General features: G+C 37.8%; 1 protein-coding gene across 2 annotated transcripts; it reads left to right on the forward strand.

The window, feature by feature from the left end:
• The first annotated feature begins 41 nt into the window (after positions 1 to 41).
• fam3c (FAM3 metabolism regulating signaling molecule C) lies at positions 42 to 18,881 on the forward strand. 2 transcript variants are annotated; one of them, XM_088645210.1, is made up of 11 exons: positions 125 to 174; positions 8,137 to 8,180; positions 9,186 to 9,236; positions 9,595 to 9,699; positions 10,243 to 10,269; positions 11,684 to 11,807; positions 11,945 to 12,003; positions 13,534 to 13,584; positions 13,679 to 13,763; positions 14,092 to 14,218; positions 14,840 to 18,881. In XM_088645210.1, exons 3-11 carry the CDS (start codon positions 9,224 to 9,226, stop codon positions 14,927 to 14,929), a joined length of 681 nt encoding a protein of 226 aa, XP_088501336.1. In that variant the 5' UTR covers positions 125 to 174; positions 8,137 to 8,180; positions 9,186 to 9,223; the 3' UTR covers positions 14,930 to 18,881. The 2 variants fall into 2 exon arrangements, with proteins under 2 accessions (XP_088501335.1, XP_088501336.1); XM_088645209.1 differs by lacking the exon at positions 8,137 to 8,180 and having other exon boundaries at positions 42 to 174.
• Positions 18,882 to 20,615: the final 1,734 nt, after the last annotated feature.

Below are 20,615 nucleotides of genomic sequence, written 5' to 3' on the forward strand. Positions count from 1 at the left end.
CCGTCGACTCCTCCTCGGTAGGGGGCAGCAATAGGTGTTATACAGAGGCTTGAAGCTGCTCTTTTCTTGGCAGAAAATTATAGTACTTCCCGGAACGGACGCATTAAGGAGGAAGTTGAGCTGTCGAAACAGGAGGAGAGTCTGTATTGTACCTGTCTCCGTGGCGTACGCCAGGTAGGGTTATTTGGATGTGTTGTCAATGGCTATCCTTGTAATTGTCCATGTGCTAGATGTACAGAAAACTAAAAATTGCATGGCTTTGTTTCGGGAAGTACATCTCGTGTTTGTGAATTGGCGTCGCTGTATATAAAAAAAATGGAAAATACGTTATGGATGGATGTAGATTTCACTTACCTGTACGTCACAGGAGCGGCAGGTGAAAAAAAATCGAATGTAATTTTCAGTCAGCTAACTTTGCCGCATTCCGGCGCGAATAATTAAATAAGTTGAGCATGCTTTTGACAGTCTTTTAAATAGTCTAGATCCCATTCGGATTTTGCAGTGCTCTGGTGACAATCATACACAGTTATCATGGGTAGGGTTATCATAGCAGACTGACACGACTGAGAAATCTATCATGTCGTTTCTAAGTTGCTGTTGATGTCGTTCCCAAATGGGAATGTGACATTTATATAAAAATGTGGAAACCATTCATCCTTTTCTTTTGTGGGAGCCGAGTCGGATAGAGTTGCTAGTGGTGGTGTCATTTTGTTGTTGTTTTTTATTTAATTTTACTGGGTCTTGTTTTACTAGTCTTTTACTGGTTTACTCGTCATTGCTTCAGATGAAGACGTTTTTTCAGACTTCTAGTTTATAACACCCATGAGAGGTTTAGATTTAAGCCTTTTAAAGATAAAAAGAAGTACGTTAAAGCGTAAACGCATTGAAAGTGTGGGGGAAAAATAGTACGAGGACCGCTTTAAAAAAACCTGACTGTAAAAGGAAAAGCTGGACTTTATTTTATTTCTCTCTTATCATGTAAAAAGCTGGAGTTAAATCGAGATCGCTCTAATCATGTATTCAATACGTAAGCGCTGAAATTGTCAGTTTATTGCTAAGTACAGTAGTTGTCTTTCTAGGTAAAAACATCATCGACACGTAAAAGAAATTGCATTTTACTATCCGTTTGATTCAATGCGTTTGCATTTTCAGCCTACGACTCCAGGTAATTTAATAGAATACTATTGCAGTCATCTTAATACCTTATCTTTTGTCTTGATGAATGCAGAAAAATGTGTATCTGCTCTTTCTTCTGCTTAATGGCAGATATCATTAATATTGTGGCCTTTATTCAAATATTTAGCAAAGCTAACAAAACTAATTGTTTTTGAAAAGGTTGTTTTTTGTAGGTCTACAATGGGCTGCTCTGCTCTTGTATTTTGATTACATTTTGTGGGGCATGCTTTAAATACCTTTTTCTGAACATCTGGACTCTTCCCTTGGTGGCGCACAGCCAAATGTGTGCCTGTGCTTGGGGAATCCTAGTCATGAGGATTCCTAGTCATGCGGAGCGGTGGCTCTGTGGCTGGAAGGTTGCCTGTTCAAATCCTGCGGCCGACAGAGGAATCCTACTCTTTTGGGCCTCTGAGTAAGGCCCTTAACCCCAGCTGCTCCAGGGGTGCCGTATAAATGGCTGACCCTGCGCTCTGAGCCCAAGTTTCTCTCTCCCTGTCTGTGTGTCTCATGGAGAGCAAGCTGGGGCCTGTGAAAAAAGACGAATTTGTATATGGCTAATGAAGTGATTTTATGGATACCTAGGATTATTACTGAGGCTTGACCCCACAATTACAGAGATTAACCAGCTCTCAGGCAAGCACCTTTATCGGCTGAGGGACTGAGCAAAGCTCAGGCCCTTCCTTTAAATAGCAGGCTGTAGTTCCATACTATCATCAGAAAGGATGAATCACACTCCATTATCTACATGTATATCGCAGCTGTCATTAAAACAAATGATGTCATGGTGTTCTGGAGCTGTGTGACAGTTTGTGTGTTTCTAGTGCTTTGTTTTATTTCTATCTGGATTTTGCAATCAAAGTAGAAACCGTTTTTGAATGATTTTTCTCTTCTTCTCGGCTGTTTATTCTGACTGAGGATGCGCATGTATTTTGACCCTAAGAAATTTCAAAAGACAATATTTATAATGGAACTTGTAACTTACACCATATAAGCTCAACTGTTGTGTAAAAGCAGACATCCCTCAGCTAAGAATGTCTATAGTGCAGCTATAAGTAGAAGTAAAAAGCAGACATAACATGTTCTATAATATAGTACTGGAATGCGAGACCTCCAAGGAAAACTGGGTTTCAGCTGTAACTGGTGTTAGTGGATCAATCTGTGGCCCTCTTCCCTCTGGAAGACATCAGTGTTGCAGTATGTGCTTTGGGTCTGATAAGGCATTACACCAAGGTCCTGACTGTCTGGTCTTTAAAGATCCCAAGGCACTATTCGTATGAGTATGGATGTTGGACTGCGAGTCCTGAGTGGAATTATAGAGTCTGGCTTCCTTGGGTTAACCTTAATTTATCTGAAGTAATTTCTCACACCTGACCTGCTGTGCAGTGGTGCTGCTGGCGCATAATCTCTGCTGCGTGTTGGTCCCCTCTTACATCTGAAGTACTTTTATCCTTTGGGATAAAAGCATAAGCCAAATTGTTGAACTGCATCTTAACTTTACATTAATTAAGTTCATCAATGAAGAGACCCATCACTCCCTGTGCTTGTTAGGCATTTAATATTATTATTACAGAGAGCATAATGCTAAGGCCAGTTAACCTCTTTGCAAGTCAGAGTGAAGATTGTTTTGGTGAGCAGGGATTTTGCACTCCAGAGATTTTTGTTCTGAGATAGTGGTATGAGTGTCGTAAACTAGGGAACTTGCAATGAACAGTCTATTCCTAAGAAAGATTTGTTAAGGATCTGAGCTTCAATGGAAGTGTCCAATTGGGGAAAACAAACGTGAACTGTTGCAAGTGAGAAATGCAGTAATCCAAAGAGTGCAGCAGCAGCTGTGCTGAAAAGCCCCGTTTTACATATCTGCAAATAAACATTCGAGCGGATGCCTAATTTGCAATATGTTAAATTTGTAGTTGTATAGCTAGACAACCGTAAACATCTTCGTCTTATTCTTCCTGACCACAGTTTTTTTTTTCTACTTGTGTGAAATGCTTTGAAATATAATCCTAGACCCTTACCATCTCTTTGAACTTGACTTCCTCATTGAATCATTCAGGCGTGAGCAGTGACATTTTATTTTGTTCTGAGCCAAAAGGAAGTTACCCGTTTTGTGCTGTTATTTGCTTAGCAGATGTCCTTATCCAGGAAACCTTGCATTGAATATAAATATATGGAGCATTCATGTAGCTGCAATGAGGTAAATTAAAACAAATGAGAAAGACCAGTACAAACTAGTCCAGCACCAAAGTACCTTGCAGACCATTGAAATAAACATTAAAGTTGTAGTGTAGATACAGGGCAGCAAACGCCCATTTTATATTGTGACGCTGTCAGAGTATGTTGTTCTCTACTCAGTTCATTTAGAGGTTGGGTTTTGGAAAAGAAGAGTGGAGTTGGCATTCCAGTTAAGGGCTTCCCTTTGTGTGAAAGGAATGAATAGGTGTAGACTTGTATAAAATGCCCCAGAATAGACTATTTATTAGACAAGGGCATTGTATCGTAGCTTCAGCTTTTATCTCTACTTCTCTCAGCTGTGAGAAAGGCCATCTGTTATAAGTTAGACTTGCAACATTCTGTGCCTCCTCCTTAAAAGACAGAATTTTAAAAAGTGACTGGGAGCTGAAGGGACCTAATTTAAATGTGAAAAATAGGCTGGATTCTTATATTTGTGGAAATGGTTTTTCAGCTTGAGGTATCCAGTGAGCAAAACTGGTTCTCTAGAAGATTATCCTCCTTTTACTGATTGTCTCTTTCTGGTCTGTTTATCAGTCTTGGTTCTGTAAAAGGCTGGGCCTAGTAATTTGTGTAATTAGATGTTGTTAAAGTCGTTACCTGTTCTTTGACATTCCTTGACTAGTGGAATGCTATTCAACTTTTCTGAAATTGCTTCTTAGGCAGGTAGGCGTCTGGGAATTTTAACTTCCATCTGTACATTTTCTGACTACTTTAAATACCTATCCCAGCAACAGGCACAAGGCAGTATACATCCTGGATGGAATGCCAATCCATATACAGTATATATTTATTTAACTTATTTATAGCTCTAGTTTTAACCTTCTGAGTTTAGCTAATCCAAATGCCTCCCCCCGAGGTTACAGTATATATACCTTGTTTATAGTAAGTGCAGTTAGTAACATAAGAGGCTGAAGGTCTCCTCTCATTTGTAATGTATCAAGCCTATTTTGTTTAACTGGTTCAAGAAGCATCCAGCTGTTAAAATGGAAGCCAGGTTATTAGCAACTACATCATGGATGTAGTTCAAGTAGGTAGCTGCATCAGCATGTGTAGACTGCAAAGGAACAAGAAATGTATTTCTTTTCCCGTGCTGAAAAGAGAAGAAAAGAAACACAACTTTTTGGCTCCTTTCTGCATGGAATAAACATCATGGATGGATAGTTTGTTGCATATTCCTCCAATCCTTTGAGTAAATAGATGTCTCCTGTTCCCAGTTTGAAATGCACTTCCACTTAATTCCTGCTCATTCTCTGCTCATTCTGACGAAATCAATTGGATTGACTTTGTCAGTGCTTTTGAGGTTTTTGAATTCTTGTCCGGTCCCCTCATGGTCACCTGTGCTCGGGACTAAAAAGATTAAGTTCCTGGAGCCTTCAAGTGCCTGACATGACCTTTAGCCCTGGAATGTGTCTGGCTGCTCTTCGTATCGATTCCAGAGGAGTCATATTGTGCGAGGTTCTATGAGGCCTTACTAATGTGTTATACAGTTTTGACATAAATTACCTTGAAAATTTTGCCTTTTTAATTACTTTTATACATCATCTAGAACAGACATTCTTAACTTCTTAGATGTGCCACACCCCCACTAAAAAAAATAATTGGTCATCAGTTTTGATAGTTTTGACATTTAGGTTGTTAAATGGATTGATAAATGTATAAAATGTAAATCAAACAAATTGCAATTTTGAAAGCAGTGTTTCCTCAGTTTGAGACACAGTAAGCAGAAAAGGACGTCTTGAACCGAGGTATTGATTTGGGAAATCAAAGTTTCAAAAACAAACACAGAATGGCAAGCTTTCCTAGCACGGTTCAAAAACTCCTCCAGTCGGGTTTTGTTTGGATGATCATGAAACAAGAACTTCATGTTCTGCTTCCATTTGTTGGTGAAGCTGCTTCAACGGGTGATAGTTCAGGGCTCTGACACAAATAAAGATCACTACTGTACTGCTGTTGACGGCAAGTGTTCCTGGTAGCAATTTAGAAAGTCAAAAGCATACTGTAGTGGTGTAAGAGGCAGTGAATGACAGAAATATGTGGAGCTTCTTTTCTCACCAGGGAAGAAAATCCAGGATAGAAGATTCTTCCATCTGTGTGCATTGTGCTGAGGTATTTCTTCCAATCAAACCCTTGCTTGGCAAAAAAAAAAACATTTACTTTTTCAATGGTATCTGAAGCCCTTCATGGTTATTGTCAGAGGTTCACAAAAGAGAAATTCTTTGTTCATATACTAAGCCGCTGAGTGCACAGCGTAGACAGCTCATCTGTAGTCTCATCCAATTGCATGCTGAAGTGACGTGGCTCAGCTTTCAATTCTGCTTTTACCTGTTTCAGAATATCTAAACACATGTTGGCAGTTCGAGAATGGACGACATTATTCAATAAAGAAACTGTTTTCCACATACCAGCTGACCGTTTCCAGGGTACAAGGCTTGACTAAAGACTCAACAGTAGTATGTGGTTCTTATTTTTTGCCATCTAAAAACTACAACTTAAAAAGTTTTTTTTTTGCATTGGAGCAAATCTGTGTTTCAGTGAAGTTGCTCAAATCAAGCTTTCTATAGAAATACCTTAATACTTCTGAAGAAAGGTGCTTTCAGCTTTCATGTTTCTTGTTGGCATTGCACAAAAACTTCCCACATAAGAAGCACTGAGACCTCCCTATACCGTGACATTCTGTGATATATGTGAAAGACAAAAGATGTGTATGATTTGGTACAATTTCTCTTTGACATTGCCAAAATTATTAACTGCAGTGGATTTAATTATCATCTCATTGTTTATTAAAAATTATCAGAGTATTTTAGTGAACTCTAGATTCAGGATAGAACTTCTAATTCTCTCAGCCTGAGCTTGGATAAGGCAGGATACAAATGATGAATCAAATCTTTCCGCAAGACATGCTTAGTACACAGCGTAAGGCATGATGTTTGCAACCTATGTAAAAAAACTTTCCCTTGAGCCACAGATGCTCTTAATCAGTGTCTTACAGATTAATTTTACAGATTTGGGGATTAAATTGCTATGAGACTCTTATTAGATCAGTAATATAACCACAAATATGTAGTGCAGAACTGTAAAGAATGTTTTCTGCCTTTATTGTAAAGCAGTACATTTGCATAAATCCTATTGTCTAATTGTATTGTCTTTGTGTTAAACCAGAGAGATGTTGGATCGTGCTGATTGAGGTTTCATACCTAATGTAGGACAGGTATGAAACCTCAATCAGCACAACCCAACAGAGGTTTATCAAGGCTGGAGAAAAGAGCACAGCACTTGATGGAGTTAGACCTGCCGGCATCCTTCAAAGACACTTCTAATAATAACACCTAATAATCCCCCTCTATAAATTGGCTACATCACTCTGCTCTCCTCCCCACTGATAGCTGATGTGTGGTGAGCGTTCTGGCGCACTATGGCTGCCGTCGCATCATCCAGGTGGATGCTACACATTGGTGGTGGTGGAGGGGAGTCCCCATTACCTGTAAAGCGCTTTGAGTGGAGTGTCCAGAAAAGCGCTATATAAGTGTAAGCAATTATTATTATTATTATTATTACTTCAGCAGAGATTGGTCAATGGAGGTCGACTTACTATAGACAAGCGACTTGTCTTTCCAGACATAGTCCAGACAAGCTTGCAACTAGATGTAGTTATGTCGTCCTCCCAGAGAAAGGATATAATCCTCATTGAACTGACAGTTCCTTGGGAAGAGAGGTGCCAAGAAGCTTTTGGGGGGGGAAGCAAGGAACACTGAGCTTGTCATCAGAAGCAAAGGGTGGAAAGCCCGGTCATTTCCAGTTGAGGTAGGATGCCGTGGTTTTCCAGCCCAGTCACTTTGGAGGATGTTAGGAGAGATGGGGATCAGTGGCAAAGATAGAAAGTCAGCAGTGCAACAGATGATAGAGGCAGCAGAAAAAGCCTCATGCCTGCTCTGGTACAGAATTGATGAATTAGTATGGTCACCACAGGCAAGTAGTGGCTGATCATCACTGCTGTCCCGTTATGCTGAAGAAGTACTGGGTTAAGGGACGAAACTGCTCTTGACGGATAGACCTAGCTGATGATGTCAAGGCAGACTGTTTCATCTCATCTGTACTTGATACTTGCCTTTCTCTTAAACCAGAGACAGATGTTCAGTCATGTTTACAGTGTTTTACCACTTTACTGTTTCAAACTTGGACTCGGATGTCTCCTGATATTATGACGCTTAATGCAAAAGTAATATATGTTCGATTACATGACCGTGTTTTTGGGTCCCATTCGGTCTTTGGAATCCAAAAATTAGTCTCCTTTTGTTTCCAAAAAATGTCAACAGAGGCTGTTGGGCTGGATCTCGGATACAGCTGTAGAACAGGTTATCTGGTTCCTGTTGATCAAGAACAACGGCACATATCGCTTTTGTTTTTCTAGTAAACTTACGAAGACAAGTTTCCAACAGATATGCAGAATGGTGATTCTCGTCCTTGAGCGATATTACAATGACCGCTACTAGAGACCACTGACTGGTGATCTGGTTATAACAGGTGTGCTGACTACTGAGCTGCATTGTGCAGCTGTTCTTTCGTTTTGTTTGCAAATTCAGTGCAATAGGTTTGTATGTGAACGTATGCTGTCACTAAAAATAATACCAGTTCAATTCTAGCACAAAATTTGGAATTTTTTGTCATTTCAATTCCTTACCATTTCAACATTTGAATTGGAATAAATCTCTGATTTTCATTGCTGTTTAGAACTGAATCCTGCTCTGCAAATGATGGCTGGTTCTTATATGGAGGTTTGTGCATAGGTTTGCATTCCCTCACTTACAATTTGTGTAAGCCATTAATGTAAAGATGAGATTAAGAAATAGCCAATTATGAAATTTGGTGGGTATGGAGTTTGTGATCACATTTAAAAACGTACACGTACATGTTGTATATTTCTGTACGTTTTCCTTCTTGCAGTTCAGAAAAGTCTATTACCAGCTTCCCTCTAGGCATTCTGTCTCTATTTGCACTTGATTATTTTGAAAAGGAAATTGTACTGGGATATTTACTATATGGAGTATCATGTTTCAGCGAATTAATGAAATAGCAAGAGGGATGCAGATAATATACCATACACTACTTGTATATGGATTCATTCAGAATTTACTGAAAGTAAATTCATTAATATTCACAGTTCTGCATGTCTTCACACCTTTCCTTTTGATTAACATAATTACACAATCCATCTGCCCCTTTTCTGTTGTTTTCATAGTCTAATCATAGACAGGACAACATTTAACATTTTCATTGTGCAAGAGTTGTTTCCAATGGTTCATTTAAGAAGGTAAAGAAAGTACCAACCACTGTCCTGACAAAATACAACTTTGAACGAAAATTTGTCTTTAGTTCTATGTGGATTTGGTCACAATAGATAATTCTTGGAAGAATTAAAATGTATAATTAGAAAACCTGTTGTTTTATGGGATTGTTCATACCTTGTAAAATAAGTTTTGGGTGTATGGTCATCTGTCTGAAGCTTGATTATTCCATAGTCTTTTTCACACAACTCTAATTTTCCCACGTGTGAAGAGAACAACCAGTAGTACGTCTCATTTGGGAAGACCGTATTCAAAGCGAATAAATTAGCTAAATGCAAAGTTTGGTGTGTTGACTATGAATGTGGTTATGCTGAATGCAACCCTGTTATGTTTTTATAGACTATGACGCATTTATAAAATGATATAAGACCAACCATTTCATGTGCCAGTTTAACACATCTAATGACACATTTCATTTGTTTTGCTTGATAATAGGTGCTCTTGTTCCCTCTGCCAGTGAGAGCTTCTTAAAAATGAGAGCTGGAGGTAATTCAGAACAGCCTTTCTTTCAATTTGTGTGATTAATTAGAAGGAACTCAGATTTATGAGTTAAAGTTTATAGGCAAAAAGTAAGTTTTTTTTAAGCACCTATAGATTAATAGCCTTCGTTCAGGTGTCTTAGTTGTTCATTTCAAAAGGAAATTATTAAAATGGTAAAATGTATATAATTTCAGCCATCTATTCTTAATTTAATTGATGCTTCTCCACTGGTAGTTTCATATTTTGCATGCATGTTACCTCAGTTGATGAAAAGCATGTATTTATGTAGTTCATTAAAGTTTTTATGCGATGTGTTGAATTTAAGATCAACTATTTCTTAAGTAAAATGTTTTTATTTTCACAGGCTTTGTAAAACTGGCTCTGCTAGCTTTAATATTTATATTGGCTATCTACGTTGCATCACAGCTTCTGGAATTAAATGTAGAATCCAAATTGGGAAATATTTTTGGTAAGTTCTTAACCAGTGTAAACTTTTAATAATATTCCAAAAGTAGTCTTAACTGCAGGTAAACCTTTTTTAAATATATGTTGGTATTGTGGTAACTGCAGAAATGAAGATAAATATTCAAATATATTTTCATGCAGCATAGTTGAGACTATGCAATTTTGATAGAACTGTATACTTTGCGTACACAGTTCAGTGAGCTGTACATTTTCTCTCTGTATGTTCTTTTTTCCACTAAAAATGTTTAATCTTAGCCTTGTTTTCTGCCTAGTATGTTATGCAACACAGCAGCACACCAATATTAATCAAAAAGAAATTTAATTTGCTGTCACTGGCTTTCAGTGTCACTGAAAGTTACTCATGAGGTTTGTGAGTTTGTGGATATGGGTGTCTGCTAACCAAATGAAATATCCTTCTGTAGACACTGCAAGTTATCTGTAACACAAACCACAGAAACTAAAATGCATCACTATTATAAAATGGCTTACAATGTATGTGAATATCCCACAGCTATAAACTTAATTTTCTTTCCTTTTTTTTGAACAGGCAGGTCACCTGTCTTTGAAGTACACCGTAAGTAATTTTAAGGCCGTGTTTTTTTCAGAAAGTGAAATGTTTGTGGAATATGCTGTAAAGTTCTGCATTGGTTCTTTGTCTTGCTGATTTTCTCTTTGGAGATGATTCCCACTTTACAATTTTAATAATTATAATAATCCTTACACTTGTATAGAGCATTCCACCATCACCAATGTCACCAGTACACTCCGCACACACCAGCTATCGGTGGGGAGGAGAACAGAGTATTGAACCCAATTCATAGATGGGGATTATAATAATAATAATTTCTTACACTTATATAGCGTTTTTCTGGACACTCCACTCAAAGCGCTTTACAGGTAATAGGGACTCCCCTCCACCACCACCTAAGTGCAGCATCCACCTGGATGATGCGACGGCAGCCATAGTGTGCCAGAACACTCACCACACACCAGCTATTAGTGGGGAGGAGAACAGAGTAATGAAACCTGTTCATAGATGGGGATTATTAGGAGGCCAACGGGAAAATTTTGGCCAGGGGTAGGGGTTACGCCCCTACTCTTTTCGAGAAACGCCCTGGGATTTTTAATGACCACAGAGAGTCAGGACCTCGTTTTTACGTCTCATTACGTCTGTTTACAGTATAATGTCCCCATCACTATTCTGGGCATTAGGACCCATGTGGACTGCAGGGTGAGCACCCCCTGCTGGCTCCACTAACACCTCTTCCAGCAGCAACCTTAGTTTTTCCCAGGAGGTCTCTCATCCAGGTCCTGACCAGGCTCACACCTGCTTAGCTTCAGTGGGTTGCCAGTTGTGATTTGCAGGGTGATATGGCTGCAGGCTGCTGGCATATGCCTTATATGGCTGATAAGGAGACCATTATCGATATTTAATATACTTATTTAAGTGTAATTTTGATATTCAGTAAATTAAGACATTTTTAACATTTGTCTTTAATTTGTTGACTGAGTTTTGACTTTCCAATATTTCATTTTTTGTCTGACTTACAGGACCAGGTGTCCTGTAAATTAAAGTGATGTGTTAAACCCATGAGGTTATGTAAACACAAGGGGGCACTGTCTTTCTACAGTTTGAATGTTTGCATAACTTGTGTAAGTCTTGAACAGGCAATATCTTGGAAGTATTTTCCACTTGTTGCTTTCAGCATTTGCACACTTAAAACAGTCAGTATGGTAGTTTACCCACACTTTAAGTTGGTATATCACTTTCTGCCATACAAACAGATGTATCTTTCAGAATATGGTAAATGTAATCTACATATTTGATGTTAGTTGGTCAGATTCTATAAAAGAATAAAAAGCAAGCCCCAAAACATATTTATTTTCTTACTAATATGTTTGAGGAGTGGTTAGGATTAAGAAACAATAGATAATAATAGATACATTGGCATTATTTTAAGTGTGAAACATTTTATTTCTTGTCCTAGCTACTAAACCACCAAGATACAAGTGTGGACTGTCAAAGCCCTGTCCTGAAGGTCACTTTGCATTTAAAATGGCAAGTGGAGCAGCAAGTGTCGTTGGCCCAAAGATGTGTTTGGAAGACAACATGTAAGGTTTCCTTATATGCTTTCTTGTGCATTTTAAATATTAAAAAGAATAAACTGGCTAAGCTCATTTTAGCAAGGTGCATTGCATTAATGTTTTATTTTGTGAATAACCCAACAGTTGTGTAATTTTCTTTTCAGATTGATGAGTGGAGTCAAGAACAATGTTGGAAGAGGAATAAATATAGCCTTAGTAAATGGTAATTATCCTGTCTAAAAAGCCATGACTGCAAATGCACTCCCAATTTCAGATGGGCAGATACAGTGGTGAGAAAACGTTCGTGGAGCATTTGGAATCATCTGTCTTCCTTTAGTAATGGCTCCGAAAGTTTGATCAGATCTCCCTCTCTGTCATAATAATCGATAAACACAATCTATTTAATAAATAACACGCAAACAATTGTACTTTTTATTGTTTATATTGAACTCACTGTTCAAACACTCACTATCTATGCTGTGAAAAGTATGTGAACCTCTAGGATAATGACCTCTATTAAAGAGGATAATTGGAGTCAGGAGTTCCAATCAATGAAATGACATTCAGTTGAGTTTGAGGTGCTCTTCCCTATAAAAAAAAAAACAAAGTTTGTTTTCCCAATGGAGTCTGCTCTTTACAACACGGATATGTTGAAGTGAAACGTCCCAAATCAAAAGAGGTTTCAGACGACCTCAGATGATATGCTAATACGACTGGAAAGGGTTACAAAAGCATTGCTGAAGACTCCATCACTTCCCCAGTCAGGCAGATAATGCACAAATGGAAATAATTCAGTACTGATGCTAGAACTGGTCATCCAACAAAAATCAGTGCAAGAGCTGGCTGTACAATGCTTAAGGAGGTGACAAAGAACCCCAGGGTAACAGCTAAGGATCTGCAGTCGTCTCTTTCTGATGTCTGTGTTCACGAGTCCACAATAAGAGAAACACTGAACAAGAGTGTGTGCGTGGGAGAATACCATGGAGAAAACCACTGCTCTCCAAAGAAACCTTGCCACCCGTCTCAAGTTTGCTAAAGACAACCTGGATGTTCCTCAGCACCACTGGAACAATGGTCTGTTGACTAATGAGACATAAGTGGGGGGGGGGGAAACCCACTGCATACCAATGCAAAAACCTCATCCCAACCGTGAAGCATGGTGAAGGGAGCATCATGGTTTGGAGCTGCTCTTTTCCTTCTCTTTTCAACAGGCTTCAGGGCCTTCTAGATGCATGATTTGATACACCTTAAGAAGCTATGTCCAAAACGAGCTCACTGGATATGGAGGTTTTAACTGCACTGTAAAGTAGATTTAAAAATAAATTCACGGAATGAGGAAACTTCCAGCTAATGTGAGAATACATGGAAGGCAGCCCGCTAGGGGATTTAACCTGGGCCTTGTAGTTCACAAGCAAATGAAAAGTGGCGCTGAAGTATGTCATAATAACCCTACTTTCAGTCTTGAAAGTTAGCCACACAGTGTTGTCTTTCAGTAAATGTCTGTATTTCGGAAGACTTCAGTTCTTGTATAAATCTAACCCATATATACTGTATGTACTTACGAAGTTGGTGTTGGAGTGAATGATAAAGTTATGATACACACAATAACTAGTGAGGGTCAGTACTACGTGGTCCCTCTTCATTTTGTGTACTGGATTTCAGGAATTTGTTTTTAAAGAGAACCATGTACTGGATTTTAGTAATTTGTTTTTAAAGAGAACCAGTTCATATAGTCTTTCATGCTTTTTAACAGGTAAAACCGGAGAATTAATGTCAGCAGAGTCTTTTGATATGTGGGCTGGAGGTGAGTTGCGTCAGAAAGTAAAATGTGTATATAAAAAGATGCTCCTTTTGGTTTAGATTTTTAGCTTACATCTATGATATTTTTTTTGTTACAGATGTAAGTCCTTTAACTGCATTTCTTAAAACTATCCAGGACGGGACAGTTGTGATGATGGCAACTTTTGACGATGGTGCAACAAAGTAGGTTTCCTGTGATATCCTTCATAATGCTTGTCGATTTAAAAAGTTGGTCCCTCTTATGTCTGAACACCAGTATTTTTCATTAAATGATTATTAACTAAAACTGCTGTCTTCTGATGGTTCAGACCCATATGGAAACCTTTTTCTTTTTAAGCCCAGCAACTTACAATAAGAATGCAATTCAGCTCCCTTCTTTGAAAATTACTACAGATTCTAGATTTGCTTTCAAAGTTCCCTGCCAGCGAGTTAATTGCAGAAAATTTGACCTTTGCGATATAATGAATTCAGGCCTGCGACGTGGAAGGTTTTACTGTTGTTTTCCTTCCAGACTCAATGATGAAGCAAGAAAACTAATAAGCGATTTGGGAAGTACAAGTATTAGCACTCTTGGATTTCGAGACAACTGGGTCTTTGTTGGAGGAAAAGGAATTAAAACAAAGAGCCCCTTTGAGCAGGTAAGTGAGCATTGGGGCCTGTCAAATAGAGGGCGGCTTCCTTCAATTGCAAAGGTGTTGCATTAATAAAGAAAATAAAGATAAGGAAAATGTAATCCAGTGAAAAAACGGAAAGCTGTGTAGCATAGTTGCAACTGACAGCTTAATGGGCAGTGAAGAGTGGATAGTGGAAAATTTAAACAAGACCAAGACCTTGTTGCCTGACCATGCTTTTAGGTAGGTGTATATTGCAGGTGTTAACTTCTTGAGTTAAGTTTTGTCTCTCACGTTATCTGTTACAATTTCCTAAGTGAGTGACCTTGTTAGTGCCTGGGGGGTTAACACCTTGATGCTGGGAAGCGGCAGACTGTTTCTTCTCCAGGCTGTCATTCTCTTCTGCTTTCCCCATGCATTAAAAAATTGACCACTGACGGGTTTCAAAATTGGACTCCACCAAATTCTCAGAAGATGGCTGAGTGTGTACATTTTGAGAAGAGAAGTGTGGTTTAGTATGGCTTGTGATTACAGTCTGTCCCATCCAGCATGATTCTACTAGCCGCAATGTTACTTTGTCATGATTATTTGTTATCGTTGTGCTTTTTTTGTTTTGTAACGAAATGTGTACATGCCTTTTGTTTTCAGCTTATTAAGAACAATGCGGAATCCAATAAATATGAAGGCTGGCCAGAAGTCTTGGAAATGGAAGGCTGTATCCCCCATAAACAGGACTGAGATTTGGGACTTAATTGTGGACGCTATCTCTATTGTACATTTGTATACTCATGAAGAATAGGACAGAAAATACCGTCCTTATGGATCTTTTTTCCCATGACCGTTAACCAAAATGCATGAAGAACACTGTGAAAGCTCCTGTGTTATATGTAAATATGATCAGTACCCAATATCGTTACCAGAGGAATCAAATGTTTAAGTAGGGTTTTAGTATTGCTATTTTTATATATTCTATTCACTATCTGTGAATGTACTGGAAGAGTTTCTCCATGAAAGTATTTAAACAATCTCTGGGGTCCGTTGTGGTTGTTTCCGTTGAGCTAGTAGTGTCCAGTGGCAGGGATGCTGTCAAGGAATGCTTCAGATTTAATATTTTTATGTAGGGGACCAGCAACATTTTCTTGTTTCCAATCTGATTAAGGGGGGGCGTAGAGGTGATGTGTCTAATGATTCTTATTTTTTTCTTTATATTAAGCCTTCTTGCTTATTAATTGTGTGAGAATATGCTGTGGCCTTGATGGGGGGGGAAAAAGGATAAGTTTTTATTGTTGCTGTCCTGGAATTATGAGTGTTTGAAGGAGGAGCTCTGGAGACTACTGGGGAAACAATCAGCCTCTCCAATCTTTAAATGTATAACACAATTATAGGCAGCCTACAATTTTATCATCAAGGAATTACAAGTAAAATCAGGTGACAAGATTTGAAAAGGCCTTAGGCATGTTTGTTTGTCCTGTTGCCAAGAACAGAAGCAATAAAGTGCTTGTCTCTTCCTTCAAGAAGTTATTAACTGTTGGCGTTTTTGTTTGCATTTTGAAAGAACTCCACTTTGATGCAAGATTATTTCTTTTAAACAAGAATTTATTTATATTTTATAAACTGCTGTGAACCTTTGGTAGAAAGAGTTAAATGCGATACCACAGCGGAGAATAAAAAAAGACGATAGCTTCAGTTTGCATGTAACATTTTGCTCTGTCACTGACTGCGGAGTTGGAAATCTAGACGGGGAACTATCAAACCAAGCCGTCTTTGTTGAACAGGGCACAGAAGTGCTGCATTTTTAAATTAAGAAACTAGACATATGTAGGCAGTTTAAGATCTGGTTCAATGAAGGTTGATATTCTTTTTTTTTGTTGTTGTTGTTGTTGTTGTTGTAATCAGGAAAGTGTGTTTTTAATTGTATATTCTGTACATTAAGTATTTATAATCAGACTAAGAAGGCATGGCTGTGGGTCTGGGGGCATCTAAGTATAATTTGTACGTTCTACATATATTTGCGTGAGTTATCTCCTGGTACTCTGATCTCCTTCCGCCACCCAAATATAATTCTGACTAGGTTTGATTGGAGATTTTAAATTGTCATTTTCTCTATAGCCTTGTAATACACTGGTATCCTGCCCAGGATGTAAGCAGTTATGCTCTTGGTCTCACATACACCAAGGCCCATACTTCTGGTGACAGGCAGAAACGATCATAGCCAGTTAAGGGTGTATTCACACTAGGCTCTAACCCCCCACCCCCACCCCAAACTAAATACAGTTCATTTAGTTTGAATGTGCAATATGAGAATTCCAAAAGCATTTGATTCAGAGTGTGTTTTAATTGAATTCAAACCTTTTCCTATGAAACACTTAAGGTATGCACGTAAACTTCCATCCACATTGAAAGCTCAAAGCCTGAGTGATGGAAGCCATCAATGTTGTAATCAAGAATATTGCATAATTATCTGGGTTTTATGTACTTGCACATGGAAATTTACACATTATTAACCAATTATATTATAACCATAATGTGCATAGCACACAAGTAGTGTATTGTAATATCAAACGGTCATTTCAACATATATTAAAACGGGTTAAAAAGCCTTTCACTTAAACTTTTTTAACGTTGCAATGTAATACATTATTGAATATATAAGAACCCTGTCAATAAACAAAAAGAAACACTTTATGGTGATGTCAGTTATATGGACTTTCTGGTGGGGCCGTTGACTGGAAGGTGCATAAAACCTGAAAAGGGCCAGAAAACTCCACAGATTTGCTTGGTATCTGTTGTGCTAGGGCACAGTGGTTGTTGTCCAAAGAATTTTACAAGGTATCTTTTAATAAATGTAAAAAAAAAAAGTGTACAAAAATGTTTAACTGAATCATAGAAGTGAACTCTGTTCTTTTTACCCCAGGGTTTATTTCCATGTGAGTTTAGTTCACCTCAGAGAGCTATGGAAAGGTCCCTAAGTGAATGATGGTGTGAGCAATGTGTTCTTTGAGATGGCTTTCATTCTTGTATTGAATGCACCATGTTGCCTTTGTAAATTAATGAAGCTATTTTTTGTACTGCTGTCATAGTGCTGCATTTTGAAAATAATGATGCACATTCCCTTATATTTCATTTAAATCTATCTTGTCCTGTAATACATCTTATGTATGTTAGACGGTGCTGTTGGCAATTGTTAGGTTGGTTTATATAACAGGAATATTCCTGTTGTACTTTGTTGAATTGCTCTATGCTTAACCTAAAATCATTTCTCTGGCCAAGAAAACAATTTAGAACTGGCTACTAAGGAATCCATTAGCACAACTCAAATGGATTTATATTATTGAAGTTATTTTTGTAGACATATTTTAAAGTGTTTTCCAGACTGATTTTATATTTTTCTGAAACGTAATTAATGCGCTATTGGAAATGCAGTATCTTTGAGAAGATGTAACTTGTATATTTTGCTATGAAAATGGGCCAATCCAACACAGATTCCTGGGCAGATCTGTATTTGACAGGGGTAAATCATGCATACAAAAATCTACAAAATAACTTATTAGATCACCTGATTTTAAGATGTAGCCAGTCAAGGTTCTGGAAATTTCCACTGCAGGAAGAACTTTTCAGCTTTGAGTTTGAGGCAGATTTTTCCAGTTCATCTTTCTAGAATATGCAGACAAATTTGAAAGTGGAAGACTTTTGCACAAAGATGTTTATTGGTAGTTTTTGAAAACGTAGCATCGCTCTCTCTTGCTTTTAAAATAAATTACTTTGTACATATCAAAGAATCTGCTGTTTTGCTGTATACTTACAATCTCGCTCAGGGTAGGTTTTTCCATGAGGTTTGTCCCTTTCATTTCTCTACATGATTGGATACATCTACCCTGTGTTACCTTGTTACCTCTGGGATATAATAAAGCATGAAATGAATTTGCTGTTGATTCCAGAGCGAAACGATAAGTTGCTGTATAAAAACAAAATTAGTGCCTTTTAATAATAGGACACTGAAAGTCAGTTCAGCTGAAGTTTTCTTATTAGTGTTTTGACCTTTACAATATTTAAAAAAAAGCTTCAGAATATCTTTTGGTGTGGGCTTTTCTTTTATTTGTATTGAGCTCCTTAAGACTCCAGACCAAAGATTTGAATGCAGGTCCACAAAAATAAGATTCTGTGTGCTTGGGTGCGATTCACCTGTGCCCTTTACTTTGGAAGACCGACATTTAATTCTGGTGTTTGGAGACCTTCATCCTCTGTCTTTCGGTGTGCTGCTGTGCATTATTGTGGATAACATTGTTCATGAGGACATTACCTAAACAAACATTTCTGTGCAGTGGTTCTCTGTTCTCAAATACTGCATGTTGGTAAGGTGGTGTTCTTTCTGTACCTCATCACTACAGTGAGGTGACAGTTAACTAAAGTTTGTAGAATGCTATAAGGATTTCTAAAATGTGTATCTTGCAAGACTTGAACATTATTTTCTTGTTTTGCTATGGGTCATTTTTAGGATGAGAGCTCAGTTATCCTATTTTCTGTTTGGAACTCCACAAAAAATGTATGTTATACTTATTCAGTAGACTGATTATGATGCGCTTAAGCTTGTTTGCACCAATGGTGAATGACTGGATGTTAATTATAATTAATTAAAAAGCAGGCTTACTTGTTTGTGAAAAGAATGAATAAAAGTTGTTTCATTAAAAAAGTGAAGTGAATTGTGTTTTTGTTTATTAATGAGTATTACCTTCTCTCTTAATATTGATGTGTTTATAATTTTTAAATGCCATGCAAAAGCGGATTCCACAGTACATGTTCAGGGTATATGTTTGTAGAACCATGCAAATATTTTAAAGCATATCATTTTTAAGTGACTGCCAGTTGCTAAACCCAGTTGTGTGAAATGAAATATGTTCCTTTTCATGATTTAGGCTATACATAAATAGCATCACAAGAAACATCACTTAAGAGACAAAAATACACAAAGTTATCAGGAAAATGACAATCTTTGTTCAGATGGTGCAATAACGATTGAACAGAAATGATGCAAGAATTCATACTGATTAACATGTCATCAACAGGGCTCGACTATGAAAGTAGTTTGTGGCTAATGTTAAAAGCCGTGCAATCTGTACATCTGATGTTTGCTCTACACCGACTTGCAAATGTGTTGTGGATTCTGTCCCAGTCCTCTTATGAAGCCTAGATGAGCACATGCCAATTCACTAGTCTCTGACCTTTACCTGACACAAATGTTCATGTCACGAAGGGCTTACCTGGCAAGTAGGGCATCCATGATATAATGTTTATATTCTGATCTTGCAAGAAAGCTGTGGTGTCCTACTGGAATGTTGTCACAACAGGATGATCATGTAGTAAAGGCAGCAAATGTGGACTTTATCACAGTGGGGCAGTGATGCCATTAATTGCTACAAGTATGATATATAATTACATCATCCAAGTGGGGGCTACCCATTGGTGGTGGAGCAGAGTCCCCATTACCTTTAAAGCGCTTTGGGTGGAGTGTCCAGAAAAGTGCTATATAAGTGTATTATTATTATTATTATTATTATTATTATTATTTATTATTCCTGCTACTACTCCTATTCCTGTTCCTGCTACTACTACTACTACTGCTACAACTGCAAGTGGAGCTCTATGGAGACACAGTACCTGGTCAGACCATCATGCATGGACCTTCCCATCACTCACTGTGTCGCCTTGTGGTCTTTAAGATCATAGCCTGTAATTAATGGGCTGTGTTTGGCTCTATGTCTATGCTGATGTGTTGCCAGTTTAGAAATTGCTGGCTGTTACCACCTCAAGCAGAGAGAGAGAGACACTGTGCTGACTGTAGAGGATAACAAGAACTCTGTCCAGTTCAGTGAGGGTTTGACTTGACTGTAATGATTTGTTAGGAAAAAGGCTGTTTTCCAGAGAATACCAAAGAAGGCATGAACAGCGTATTTCCCCAGGGTGGTCTGAAGTCAGGTATTATAAGCATGGTTTCATAGTCTAACAAAATTAACAAATGAAATCACCTCCTCACCTGTGCCCGATATACTGTCTTATTAATCTGATAATTTAGTGCTTTATGCAACACTAAAAATCATCTGAGTACGTCACGGTAGATCATGGGTTATTAACCAATAACCATTTCTACAAATTTAAGAAAATCTTCATAGAGTAATGTTCTGGTGGTACAGTATTTTATACTTTTTTACTTTATGTTCAGTGTTGGGAAAAGTTCCTTTTGAAAAATAATCAGTTACTGGTGTAATTTCCTTGTTAATTATAAAACAGAATCCTCTATACAAGAAGTGGTGGAAAATATTATTTTAAATGTTATATGCACAATTATAATTTTAAAAATGTCAACACAACAATTAATATAAGTTTGTGCATAGTTACTGCATAAGGTAATCATTTCTTCAAAACAATT

The sequence above is a fragment of the Lepisosteus platostomus genome, chromosome 9, assembly GCF_059453375.1.
Source record: "Lepisosteus platostomus isolate fLepPlt1 chromosome 9, fLepPlt1.hap1, whole genome shotgun sequence".
Taxonomy (NCBI): domain Eukaryota; kingdom Metazoa; phylum Chordata; class Actinopteri; order Semionotiformes; family Lepisosteidae; genus Lepisosteus; species Lepisosteus platostomus.

What these genes read in the sequence shown, in the direction of transcription:
- fam3c (XM_088645209.1), top strand. An exon ending in ACCTGTCTTTGAAGTACACC is followed by an intron (nt 10,270 to 11,683) that starts GTAAGTAATTTT and finishes TTCTTGTCCTAG; the next exon opens with CTACTAAACCACCAAGATAC. An exon ending in TTTGACGATGGTGCAACAAA is followed by an intron (nt 13,764 to 14,091) that starts GTAGGTTTCCTG and finishes TTTTCCTTCCAG; the next exon opens with ACTCAATGATGAAGCAAGAA.